General features: G+C 36.2%; 3 protein-coding genes across 3 annotated transcripts; all 3 read right to left on the bottom strand.

The window, feature by feature from the left end:
* Nucleotides 1-380: 380 nt before the first annotated feature.
* Nucleotides 381-2,087, bottom strand: LOC126600479 (probable aspartyl protease At4g16563). Its single transcript, XM_050267040.1, has one exon. The coding sequence runs from the start codon at nt 2,029-2,031 to the stop codon at nt 604-606; it is 1,428 nt and encodes a 475-aa protein (XP_050122997.1). The 5' UTR covers nt 2,032-2,087; the 3' UTR covers nt 381-603.
* A 3,379-nt stretch (nt 2,088-5,466) lies between these two features.
* On the bottom strand, nt 5,467-6,913 carry LOC126600420 (uncharacterized). Its single transcript, XM_050266994.1, has 4 exons — nt 6,699-6,913; nt 6,331-6,437; nt 6,002-6,233; nt 5,467-5,918 (listed from the first exon to the last, which is right to left on the bottom strand). Exons 1-4 carry the CDS (start codon nt 6,877-6,879, stop codon nt 5,467-5,469), a joined length of 972 nt encoding a protein of 323 aa, XP_050122951.1. The 5' UTR covers nt 6,880-6,913.
* Nucleotides 6,914-7,021: 108 nt separating this feature from the next.
* LOC126600419 (L10-interacting MYB domain-containing protein-like) lies at nt 7,022-8,097 on the bottom strand. Its single transcript, XM_050266993.1, has 2 exons — nt 7,765-8,097; nt 7,022-7,689 (listed from the first exon to the last, which is right to left on the bottom strand). The coding sequence occupies exons 1-2, from the start codon at nt 8,095-8,097 to the stop codon at nt 7,330-7,332; spliced, it is 693 nt and encodes a 230-aa protein (XP_050122950.1). The 3' UTR covers nt 7,022-7,329.
* Nucleotides 8,098-13,012: the final 4,915 nt, after the last annotated feature.

Below are 13,012 nucleotides of genomic sequence, written 5' to 3'. Positions count from 1 at the left end.
GGTTGGAGTGTTAAAGGTGTCCTTATTGTATTGGATTGTTGGCAGGTCAGTAAAGTTAGTGCGGCAGTCGGTAAGTATTTTTTTTTTTTTAAATGAATGAAAATATTTTAGAAAAAATAATTTTGAGTTTCAAAAACACTTAAATGTTTTTTTTGTAAAAAATATCAATTATGTGCTTCTTATAAGAAACATTTCAAATATTTTTTCGAGATTCACTTACATTTTTATTAAGAATTTACTCTAAAAATATTTTCATCAAAAATACTTTCAATCATTTTAAAAATACTTCCAAACACATTGAGTTGTCATCTACAAGAAGGAGAGGACTTTATGCATATTGAAAACAATGTGAAGCTTGACAATGCAGATTGAAGCACTAATTTAAGGTTAATTTCTGCAATCGAGAAAGCAAATTAAAACTTCTTCTCCATCGTGAAAAATTATCACTAATGTAAAAAAAACACAATTATTATCCTCTCTACAACTTGTCATCATCGTTTCTCGTCACTGCACAAAAACTTGTTTTGCACTCTTTATTTTTCCTGACGTTACAATAACGGTGTAGCCGTTTCAAGTAAATCGGTCTAATGTGACGGAGCCTCATCATTTACAGTTCTGTTTCCGGAACCCAAACCTGTCACCCTCCAAATCGTACTCCACAAAAAAATTCTGCTGCTGGTAATTCCCCAAAATAATGGCAGGTCCACCACTACTCTTTGAACCAATAACCCCATCAGTAACAATCGTCAAGCACACAACCCCCGAGCTCGAAACCAGCGAAAAGTAATTCGTCAATGGCAGCTCCATCTTAGCACCCCCTTTGAACTGGAAAACCAATTCCGGAAACTCCAACTTCTCCTCTTTTGAAATATCGAAACAGGGTCTCAATCCCGTTTTGGTTTCCAAGTCCTTTGCTCTCGTGTAATTCGCCATCTGTGACTCAAACTCTTGCGCCACGGCTTCGAAAACCGGCTTCTCCATGAACGTGAAGGTCGATCCGGAATCCACGATCGTCCCGCCATTGCTGTCGGCTCCGGGGACGAGAAACTTGTAAGGAATCTTCACGTGTTTCTTGCCCACGATGATTTTTCTGAGCAGTATGTAGTAGTACTCGCGAAATGCAGAGTTTGGAGGACTTGGGTTTTTCTGAAACGGCGTGTAGCTCGAGCGCTGAGCTTTCGTGTCGTTTCTTCGGGTCGAAGAAACGGTGGGTTTGTCGGCGCTGCTGCCGCCGCTGTACAGAACAAGCTCGCTGCTTTGTGGGGTATCATCGAATTTATGGAAGACTAAGCAGTAAGAGAATTTGGAGAGCCCCATTTGGGTCGGCAGCGATTCCGTTCCGCGGCCGAATCCGGCGATTCCGGCTGGCTGCCGGATGGAGAAGAACGAGCAACCGACGAGAAAATCAGGGATAATTTTCTCGGGAAAATTCAGGGACTCGGAAAGTAAAATCCCAGCTGTTATGCCCGAACCGTACTGGAGTATGTACGGTGGGCAGGCTTGGGAGCAGTTTTGGCGAGTTGGGTCGTTGCAATTCGGGCATTGGGATTCGACTTCGGGGCCGAAAATCCAAGCGCATTTGGGGTTTTTGCAGCCGACGATTTTGGAGGAGGAGGAGAGTTTGGGGATGAAAGTTGGGATTTTTGTGGGGTCGATGTTTGGGAACTGGCATTGGGAGCAAGTGTAGCGTTTGGTACAGGGGAACCAGACAAGACTGCTGCCGGTGTCCATGATGAAGGAGGTGGTTTGCGGCGGCGTACCGAAGCGGAGGGAGACGGAGTATCCGCCGTAGCTGTGGGGGAAGAGGGGGACTTGGGTGGAGGGAGAAGGATGGGGGGATTTTTCAGGGTTTTTGATGTGGTGGGCTCGGGAGAGGGAGGCGGCGGCATGGAAGTTGAGGGATTGGAGTAGATCGGTGGACGGTGGTTTCGGGAATGGGAAGAGAGGGATGGTGAGTTTAGATGAGAGAGAAGGGAGGAGGAGAGAGAGGAGAGTGGTGAGAGAGAGGAGGAGGGAGGTGAGATTTGCCATGGGAGCAAGAGATGGTACTTTCCCAAGGTTTGGTTTTGGTGGGGGCTTCTTTATAGTGAAACTGTGAAAGGAGGTAAAAAAGGCAGAATCAAGTTCGATTTGAGCTACACAAACCACCCTTTCTTGCACTTATATTACCAGCACATGCCACTTCCTTTGCTTCACTAAAATTTTCATACATTAACGGTTAATAATCGTTTTTTTTTCAAAAGTTATAGTCTCTTTTAAACTAAAGGCAATTATTGAATATATTCGATGAATTGCCTCGTCTTTTACACATGTTTTCTTGGAAACTTACCTTTAGAGAAATCAATTTCTTAGCTGATGTAATTGGGATACGTCATTACATATGATGGCATTCTGCTTTTATGTATGATTATATACATTGACATGTACAATAAACTAAAACAATATACGATATGTAGGATTATAATGCAATCTCCACCACTTTAAACTTTCCTTAGGCTTCAAGCCTTTAACGAAGAAAGAAGAAAAAAAGATTTCTTCAAAAAAGTTGCAATGATTTTAAACTTTACACTCTCTTTACCAAAGTTTTGTTAGAAAAGAAGGCACTTTGTGTCATTGCCTCCATTAAGCTTCCTTCTACGTTATTTTTATTTTTGTTTTTTCGGTTAAAAAAAAAAGGAGGGTAGCGAAAATGAAAATGCTCCATTGGTTGTGTGGGAACACAATAAAGAACAGAAGTAAGAACGAGGATATTCGAGATAAAGTAAGATTGACAATAATTAAATATAAGATGAGATAAAATCGGTTAAGTTGGTTTGGACACGTGCACTGAAAACCTTCAGATGCTTCGGTTAGAATATGCGACTATGAGACGAAAACTCAAGACCAAAATCGTGGAAGACGGCCTAAGAAGGCTTGGAAAGAAACTATAAAAGAAAATATGACCTGGAGCTAATGACATTTTAATATTCATACAGCTGGCCACACTTAATGAAATAAGGCTAGTTATTATATGTTTTTTGTTTTTTTTTTGGTTAAAAATTGCCCTTTTTTATTTGCAATAAACATAATTATTAACTGAAAAACCACAACATATGGTTGGAAATTATTAGGACAGCTTAGCATGAGAGGAACCTTGATCTTGATGGGGCATAATGGCAGAGAGGCTAATAATCTGCGCGGTGGGACCCCATCGCGGCGGTGCTTGGTGCTAATGAACCAGACGAAATGGAAATCAACGGCATCAGGACGCGTGAACATGGGGAGCGTCGTGGTGTCGCTTTCACAACTATTATTATTATTTTATTTTTTTAAGTGCATAAATGTTTTTACACTAAAGAGAATGAGAATTCGACTAAGTCATATAATGGATAACCTAATTTCGTTATCCATGTGATTCAAATCTAAGACCTCTCATTTCCAAGTAAAAAAGAATATCAACAGACCATAGTACTGAGTGACTATTATTTTTTATTTATTTATTTATATATTTTGGTTTCTTGCTCTGTAGCCTGTAGGTTTTTTGCAACAAGTCTGTAGTGGAAATCTTATTTTCCAATTCATATGAAAACCTTAAGTCCACAAATTAGTCAATTACATTGGACTACCACACCGAGCCTCGGGATACACATGTGATGGTGTTTTTGTGGACTTTTGACTATTGGTATGAATTCTTTTTGTGTCTATCAAATGTTTGACGTAATGTGCTAGACATATCTCGGTAGTATTCAATAGGTTCCGTCGAGTGCACTCGACAAATTCTCTAGATGACACTTATTAAATTGCTTCAGTATATGCCGATATATGTTGACATGTACGCAACATGATTCGATTGATAATAATAAGCCCACAAAATGTTCAACAAAATGCCTTAGTGAATGAAAATTTTTATGTGCTCTTTGCATTATGTTTCTATTATAAAAAACTTAAATATTTAATACTGAAACTCTCCGTGTTCGATCTTAGATTCGCCACTGATGTGGCTCAATGTCAAGGGCACATCTGAACTCTGAAGCGAACAACATGCATACCATACGATCAAATAAATGTCTTCTAAGTTGGTATATTCCCGACCATGAACCATAAGTCCATCATCACATCCTAATCTCCTATTTGCCAAGGAAATTTAGAAAAATAATCAAAAATTGAACTACATATTGAATTATAATCATCATTTTAAATTTATGACTAGAAAAAAAAATATGAAAATACGAAAATACCCTTCATGACTAAAGCTTTCAACAAAACAAATCCAAAGAAATTCAAAGCCTCACGTGAGCAACCTCGACAGTTCCAGCCTCTCAAATAGCTTTGAACCCAGTCCGAGGTCTGGGCAACGAAAGCGACAACGGAAGTGGGTTTTGTTCCAAAGGGACCGCTGCGACAAGAAGAGCGAAGAGGGAGTGTAGGAGAGGTGGAGCTTTATGGGTTTGGAGAGAATTGAGAGAAATGGGTTGGTGGTTTGGCGGCAGAGAGGTAAGGGAGGTAGACTAGGCATGCGTCTGCCATTGATATGGTCTTGAATAGATTGGAAGTTGCCGAAGAAGCCATAACCATTTTCTGCAGGAGACGAGAGGTGAGAAGTTCAGAGTTGTTATTTGGAACTTTAACGAAAAGCACCGGTAATGTTCACTTTAACGAAAAACCACATTTTTACACTAAAAAGTCAATCATGGTCCTATTCACTTTATCCTTTATTTTATTCTTATCATTAAAACTCAAAGTTTTCAAACCCTAGTTTTCTTTTGTTATTAAGGGTATTAAGGTTATATTAGTATTTTCAAATAAATTTTTTGTTATAACTCCGTCTTTTTCCAAAAAGGAAAGAGTGGCTATAATTTTAGATTTAAATTTTGATTATTTTTTCAAATTTGTCAAATCAAAGTCTATATTGAATATGCAAATTTACCCAAAATTATCATTGGTCCACCACTCAATTGAACATTCAAGCCCACGTTGTCCAAGTTAATTGTGACAATTGAAGAACAGACAGCATGGGAGCGATCATCAATTAGAAAGATAATATGACATTGGCAGCTCCATTTTTGTACCACCATTCAAATATCAAACTTAGGGCTGGTTTGGTATTACTGTGCTTTGAAAAAAAACTGCTATGAGAATAAGCGGCTGTGCTGTGAGAATAAGCGGCTGTGAAATAAAGCCAGCAGAGTGTTTGGTAAACATTTTTGTAAAAGTGCTTTTGGAAAAAAAGGTGTTTGGTAAACTTTTATGTAAAACAGCTGTGACTGTGTGAAATGACAAAAAAGGATATAATACTATATGCGCTATTAATTTAATTTTCTTAACAAATAAAAGTGAATTATTAAATATACTTTATTTTAAAAAAAGAAATATTTATAAACTTTATCTTAAATATTAATTAGTATGACAAAGTACTTCAATTGAAATATTTTAGACTGAATAACTAGGATTCATTAGTACAATATTGTTAATGTACTTGAAAGTAGTCTAATTAGATGCATTCATCAAACTTGTTGCTATTCTATTTCTTAATGCTTCTATCTCATGGGATCCTTCAACTTGATAATTTTGGTATTCTTCATCATCATCATCACTACTATCGCTCTCTTCACAATAGTCCATGGGGTCATCAATATGACGATCACTTTCAGAATACCTCCGTATGTAGTTATGAAGAGCCATTGTAGCAATGACAATCTTCACTTGCTTATTGAACGGGTAATTAGGCATATCCCTTAAAATTGCCCATCTTTTCTTCCATACCCCAAAAGTTCGTTCAATGATGCTCCTTAGAGAAGAATGCATGTGGTTGAATACCTCTTTATGACCCGTTGGTTCGGGACCCCTACGAAAATCCGGGAGATGATATCTTTCACCTTTATATGGTCCCAAATAACCTCTCATTTGTGGGTACCCCGCATCTACCAAGTAATATTTTCCTGAAAATTGAAAATTTTGTTTTGTATTGTAATAATTATACAAAGCAAGCATGTAAATTGTTATAAATAAGTATGAAGATTACCATTTGGAGGCTTTGGAAAGTTTAAATTTGGATTCCGTAGCACGCATAAAAAAACCCTTGTATCATGTGCAGTGTCTTCCCATCCGGCACAAGCAAATGTGAATTGCATGTCAAAATTACATGCAGCCATAACATTTTGTGTCGGTATTCCTTTCCTACCAATGTATGGAACTTGATCCGGAGGTGGTATTGAAGCCTCAACATGTACTCCATCTATGGCACCAATACAATCCTAAAAATAGTAACATAGAAGAAAATCGTCAACCTACACTTATAGTTTGCAAACACTTATAGTTTACAAATAAGTTAGAAGACGAGTCAAAATTTACCTTAAAATAAGGCATGTATCTTGTATCTCTCCTTATTTCTTGGGGAATGCCACGAAACTCAGAATCCATCGGTTTGATAATATCTATTGCCATCTTACATACGATATCTAACACAACACCAAAATATCTACTAACAGTCTCACCAGAATGTTGAAATCTCTCTTGAGCTAATCTATTTTTCACACCATGTCCCAACATATGTAAGAACATTCCTAATATTTCAATTGCATTAATTTTCCTTGAACCTTTCAACCCATAATTAGTTTGCAAGTCATTGGATAATCTATAAAAGACATCTTTGTTCATCCTATACATTCTATAGCATCGCACATGATTTCCTTGTAGTACTTCCATCAACCAAATATTACCTGTTTGGGAAGAATTCATACACGGAGTTTTGTGGACATATTTTAAATAATATGTTTCAACAGCTCTCGCTACAGCGCATATAATTACACCATCCTCCAAATCCTGAACATCATCATCAGAGGTATTCATATTGAATATACACCTGTAACCTAACACATAATTCAACATTCCACAAGTCATAATCCAACAATCACTAAGAAGTCATACTCCGACATTCAAGAACAAGTCATAATCCAACAATCACTAAGAAGTCATACTCCGACATTCAAGAACAAGTCATAATCCAACGTTTAACAAGAAATCATAATTCAACATTCAACATATAATCCAACATTCAATAAACATGTAGTAACATTCAATACATAATCTTAATGCAAAGTACAACCACACATATAGTCCTAATTCATAGTTTTAGGCTTTTAGCTCCCTATTGTTCTTTGTTGAACATATATTTCAACCAAGTTAGCTGGACTTCAGGATCTTTTATCGTGCCAAACACCTCTCGCTTCTCTGCGCTACAAAATAAACATGTAGCAAACAACCATAACTCGCTAGGTGGCTCACAACCAGGCAATTGTGCAACAGTCGCTAACACTTCTGAAATACTATTTCCTATATGCAGTTTGGACATCAATGAGTTTGCAGAACTCCTAGTTTCATAAACTTCAACAAGACGGTCAATTTGACCACAAAGTTTTGCAGCACCTCCAATTTTTTTCCCTTTCTTGTTTTGCAATTCTCCTTGCTTAGCCGCTCTTTTTTTCCCTTCCTACTAGCTTGCCTTATATCCTGCATGGTCTCAATTTCATCTGAATCATCTGAATCAACTTGTCCTATAGATTCATCTCTTGTATCTGGTGGTAGTACTCCAGAGGAAGGTGCCCAGGCATGTTCACCGGTAGCAACTGTATTCGAGAACATGCTATCTAACTTGTCCTCCATCTCAGGACTAATGCCCTTTTTTCGGAATTTTCCATATTCTTTGTTTATCTACAAATAAGAAAGAATATGGTTAAGCCATATTGCATGATATCATAATACATATTAAAAAATAAATACACAAACCTGAATTTTATTATTCCACCACTCCTGAGAGGCATCAACGGTACCCTTGCTCGAATTCCACCCTAGGCCAGTTTCTTTACCAACTAGCTCTTTCCACAACTTCCACTCATTTTTAAGTGCATCCCACTTATTTTTCAGTTGCTTTCTTTCATAATCATGCCCTGTCTCTGCCTTGAAGGTAGCTCTAATATTTGCATATCCATCTTTGTCAAAGTGAGTGCCCGGACGATGTCCGGCCTCAACCTCCTTGATGCAAATATCACAAAATATAGATATATTGTGGGCATTCCATGTAGCAATAGGATTTGAAGAAGATGCCCCATTCTTTGCCATTGATACCAACTACTGATTTGTAATATAACCAAGAAATAACCAATAAACGATCCACATACAACTACAAAATATTACATCACAGTTTGGGAAAAAAACTGGACCATTAATCACAGGATTAAATTGCACATATTTATATGGATACCCCACAGGTTTACCAACACATAAAAATACATGAAAATACATTAACACATAAAAATTGCACAGATTTATACTGTTCATTAATATTCTTAATAATCCATCTTAGGGAGATCTCTGATACATGCTTTTGATGTGTTTTCAGTGTTGCATTAATGAAGCTTGCAGAAATGAAGTACTGTGGCACAACGAGGTAAACCATTTAGCAGTTAGTATTTCCAAAATGGTTTGAAAGAAATAGACATAACTTCTCTTAGAGTATGCGGTTACAAGATAGGTGGATTTGTGCCGATAAAAGTTTGAAAGAAAGAAGATATTTGTTAAAGCACAATCAGTTTCCTTACGTGATATTTATTCAATATAATGAATTTAAATAGTTGATGGTTGGTCAGTTTGGAAGTACTCTCGTTATTATAAAAGGAGAAGGTCCTTGTATGCGACAATGTTTTGACAATGCTGTTTTTATGAATTGTTGCAGTTATTTTATAAAGCTTCTTTTGGATATAGACTACTTGAATAATTCACACGATGAACCATAAAAATACATGAAAATTCATTAACACATAGATCATTAACACATAGATCAACCATAAAAATACATGAAAATTCACACGATCAATAAGATAAAAATATTCACTTGACTATTATTATTTTTTTAGTAGACAAGAAGACTGAGAAATGAAACAAGTAGTCTATCTAATCCTAATCTCTGAAAAACCTTGTTTCAAGTAAGAGCTGAAAGCCAAACCAACAAACACCAAAAAACCTAAAAGAAAAGAAGATGAACACACCAGAACATATAACCACTTCTACCTATTTCATTCTTTATCTAATCCTAACCAACAAACACCTAACCACTTCTACCTATTTCATTCTTTATCTCTCTTTACTCCTGCTTAATTTGTTTTTGAATCATTCAATCACTCCATGCTCAAATTTAACAGAAATCAGCTACCCTAATTTCATTCTTTCAAGTTTTGGTCTTCTACTTTAATCCCTAGGTTTCACGAGAGGATATGTACCACTAATCGAATATAATCACGAAAATTACAAAATGCTTGAAAGAAAACTCATTTCAAGTGCAAACTAATACGTAAACACATAAACCAAATACCATTTAAATGCAATCACAAAACAGATTTATCAAAAACATGAAAACCGAATTTTGTACCAAGACAAAAATAATCCACCTGTTCGAGTACAGCCTCAGCGATGTCCTAAGAAACCCACTTCCTTCCAGAGAGATACGATACGAACACTGACAAAGGGATGACAAATCAGAAGCACAGTTCACAGATTAGAACCAGAGCAAAGCTTTATAAAAAATTATCCTTTACCTGAACCCAAATCAGAAGCAGACCTTCTCAATTTTTCTTGTTTCCTCCACAAACCCTAATTTTTCCCCAATTATTTTTTTCCCAATTATTTTTTTCCACAAAACAAAATTTTCTACCTATCACATTTTCCCTCTTTTGTGAGTGACAAAGATCCTATAACAGTGTACATGTTTTATCGCAGGTAACTTTTCAGGCGGGGAGTGTTTCTTGTGTGTGGTTATCAAGGTGATGGTGGGTCAACACTTCCCTCGCTCGCGATCTCCTATGTTGAAGACGCTGGTGTAGCATCTCCGACATCTGGTTGAAGAACTCAGCATCCCACCCATATCACCTTCCCCAATTAATTTTTCCCCACCCTCCATCCCCAATTGTTTTTCCCGACACCCATACCCTCATCCCTTTGCTCTTCCCACCCCTTTTTCCCTCTCCCATCCCCAAAGTTAAAAATCCAAACAAATAAATAAATAAAATTTACAAGAGAAACTTACCAAACCAACCTGGAGAACGAGAGAACAAGGGAGAACGCTGGTTTTGGAACGAGAGAACGAGAGAGATCTGGTTTCTTGGTTCGGGTATGCGAGAGGAGAGTAGACTGAAGGAAAGAAAGGAGGAAGGCGAGAAGGAGAGAGAGGCGGAGAGGAGAGACTGTATAAGGAAGGAGGGCAATTTTGTATTATTGAAAAATTCATTAAACCTACACTGTTCACCCGTGTTTTTGGTTTGGGAAGCCGCAGCTGTTTTTGGGAAGCTGCAAATAGCAGCTTCCGGTTTTAGGCTTCTTTTCACCCTCAGCTTTAAAACAAAGCTGCTTTTGGAAAATTTACCAAACACCTCAAATCCCTCTAGCTTTTTTTCACCCTAGCTTTTTTTTAAAGCACATCACTACCAAACTGGGGCTTAATTGTTGGAAGCAAGGCCCCGAAATGCCACGCACCAGGTCTCTCATGATCAACCATTTGACTCTCAAAGAAAATGGACTCATCCATTCTCTCTCTTTTTTGGTCAAACTCCATGAATGTGAAGGGTGCCCCAATTTCAGTTATAATCCCACCATTTCCTTCACATTCAGGTGTTGGAAAAGTTAGGGTGCCATACTTTGGAAGTGTTTTTAAAATGATTGAAAGTATTTTTGGAACTAATCTTTAGTAAAAATACAAGTGAATTCTGAAGAATCACTTGAAGTGTGTTTCTTGCAAAAAACACATAATTGGTACTTCTTATAAGAACTTCAAGTGTTTTGGAAACCAAAACGTTTTTTTTTCTTTCTAAGCAGTTTCAATAATTTAAAAGCACTTCCAAATGAACCCCTGCTTGGCTTATTATTATGTTGTTTTTTGGGTATTTTATGTCTTAAGGTTATCTTGCATAATAAGGATTTGGATTCCTTGCCGATTAGGATTAGGATTTAGTTATGTATAAATAGGATGTTTTGTAACTGTGGAGGATGTAAGTCTAACAAGATATAGTCACTTCGGGTTATGTGGCCTTCTTGACAATTTTGTAATGTTTCTTTGTTTTATTTAGTTAAGAATTATTCATGGTTTGTTAATCCATTTGTTCCTATGTTCTGTGTACTCTGATTTTTATCAAGAGCTATAAATTGGCTTAGGATTTTGAGTTTACAAGTTTACATATTTATGTGATGAGTGACTGTCGCTGCATAAGCCATGTTTTATTGCAATGCAAGTTTTACATGGTAGTATTCTAAAAATTTTGACCCATAATCAATTCCTCCAAACATTAAGTTTTACCAAACACAGCATTCTGAAAAGTTTTATTCAGTTTGTTAATTTTGTTTATTTAAATTACATAAAGTGTTTCAGTGCAACTCTCTCTGAGATATCATAGTTACAACTTTGACGATCGAATTGGTCATATTTGTCTGGTTTATTTGCACTTTCGAACTATGATCGTGTTTGCAAAGTCAGCCAACAAGCCCATGGAAATGGGGATCATACAACCAAAAAGAGTGCACGGCCCATTACCTGCTTCAATAATGGCCCAATGTAGTGAGTTTTTTTTTTCTTTTAATTCTTTTTTTATTGGAATATACTTGCATTTTTCCATGGGGAATGCACATCTCACTTCTTACAAATAACGTATATTCACCGTATAAATTTCACACGCGGAAGCATTCAATTTCTTAATTTTCATGTAAAAGATCATCTCTACAAAAAATCATTTAAATCTCCACCCAAACCTTTGGAACAAATTGATGGTGTGAATACCAAGTAACATATTCATGTTTAACTATCCATTTTTTTTTATACATTCGGATAACTAAACGATCTCTTATTCAAATATATTTTGAATGAATGATCTTGATTATTTAACGGTTATGATTATGAAATTTAAACTGTGAAGATAAGTTATTAGTAAGGGGCGAGATATGTGCATTCCCTCATCTTTTTTTTTTTAAGGAAAACTAATAAAAATGGCTTGAAAACTTTGAGTTTTAACGATAAGGACAAAGTAAAGGGTAAAGTGAATAGTATCATGATTGACTTTTTAGTGCAAAAATGTGATTTTTCGTTAAAGTGAACGGTACCGGAAGTTTTTCTTTAAATTTTCCTTTTTTTTTATTTAATAATACTCTCCTTTGTACTTTTAAGAAATTTTTATAGGGTCAAGTCACATAGTGTATGATTTCACCTGTTATAATAATATTAGACGACATCACATCGACATTGTTATAATAACACGTGGTATTACCAATCATTTCTCATTGTAATGTGTGAATCTATTTACTAATACTATACAACAGGAAATAAGAGTTTTTTTTTTTTTGACGTTGAAAGATTGAGTCTAGAGGAATGAATTCTCATTCTATAGACATTCATCATATTGTATCTTTTCCAGAAAAATGTCTAGAGAGGAATGAATTCTCATTCTATAGACATTCATCGCATTGTATCTTTTCTAGAAAATTGTCTAGAAAGGAATGAATTCTCATTCTATTGACACTATATAGACATTCTACAAGTAATCTTATCTTTTTATGAACATTGGAAAAGGTATAGCTCTTATGATAAGCATAGTCGATTAATATTCATATTATTTAGCAAATCAAAACAATAACTTATAAACCAAAACCATGTGTCATATTGTAGAAACATAATAGTTTCTCTTTGAGTACTGTTGAATGATCAAGATTTAGGATCTCACCGGCCACTAAAATTGTGCCGCCAGTTAATGCACGTCCAGGAACATTATTCGCGTACCCCTTCTCAGTTTTCCTCCAAAGTCCAAATATGTGTATATAATATAATATATACACTTTTGAATATATGTTAAGGGTCGAGTTTGATAAAGTAGATTAGGTTAGATGTATCATGTATGCAGTTGCGGATGTACATTGGGATCAAGATGATTTTAAGATCATTCAGAAGTTGAGAAATATACATGTGAAATTCTTCTGATGATCATTCGAATGTTTAGTACAT

The sequence above is a fragment of the Malus sylvestris genome, chromosome 14 (genome assembly GCF_916048215.2).
Source record: "Malus sylvestris chromosome 14, drMalSylv7.2, whole genome shotgun sequence".
NCBI lineage: Eukaryota > Viridiplantae > Streptophyta > Magnoliopsida > Rosales > Rosaceae > Malus > Malus sylvestris.
This window is presented reverse-complemented; position numbering and strand designations above follow the sequence as displayed.

Coding starts and splice junctions, on each gene's coding strand:
- LOC126600479 (XM_050267040.1), bottom strand. CDS start 2,031: ATGGCAAATCTCACCTCCCTCCTCCTCTCTCTCACCACTCTCCTCTCT.
- LOC126600419 (XM_050266993.1), bottom strand. CDS start 8,097: ATGGCAAAGAATGGGGCATCTTCTTCAAATCCTATTGCTACATGGAAT. Junction 7,690..7,764: donor GGTGGAATAATAAAATTCAG/GTTTGTGTATTT, acceptor TCTTATTTGTAG/ATAAACAAAGAATATGGAAA.
- LOC126600420 (XM_050266994.1), bottom strand. CDS start 6,879: ATGACTTGTGGAATGTTGAATTATGTGTTAGGTTACAGGTGTATATTC. Junction 6,438..6,698: donor TATGAATTCTTCCCAAACAG/GTAATATTTGGT, acceptor GTGTTGTGTTAG/ATATCGTATGTAAGATGGCA. Junction 6,234..6,330: donor GATACATGCCTTATTTTAAG/GTAAATTTTGAC, acceptor TACTATTTTTAG/GATTGTATTGGTGCCATAGA.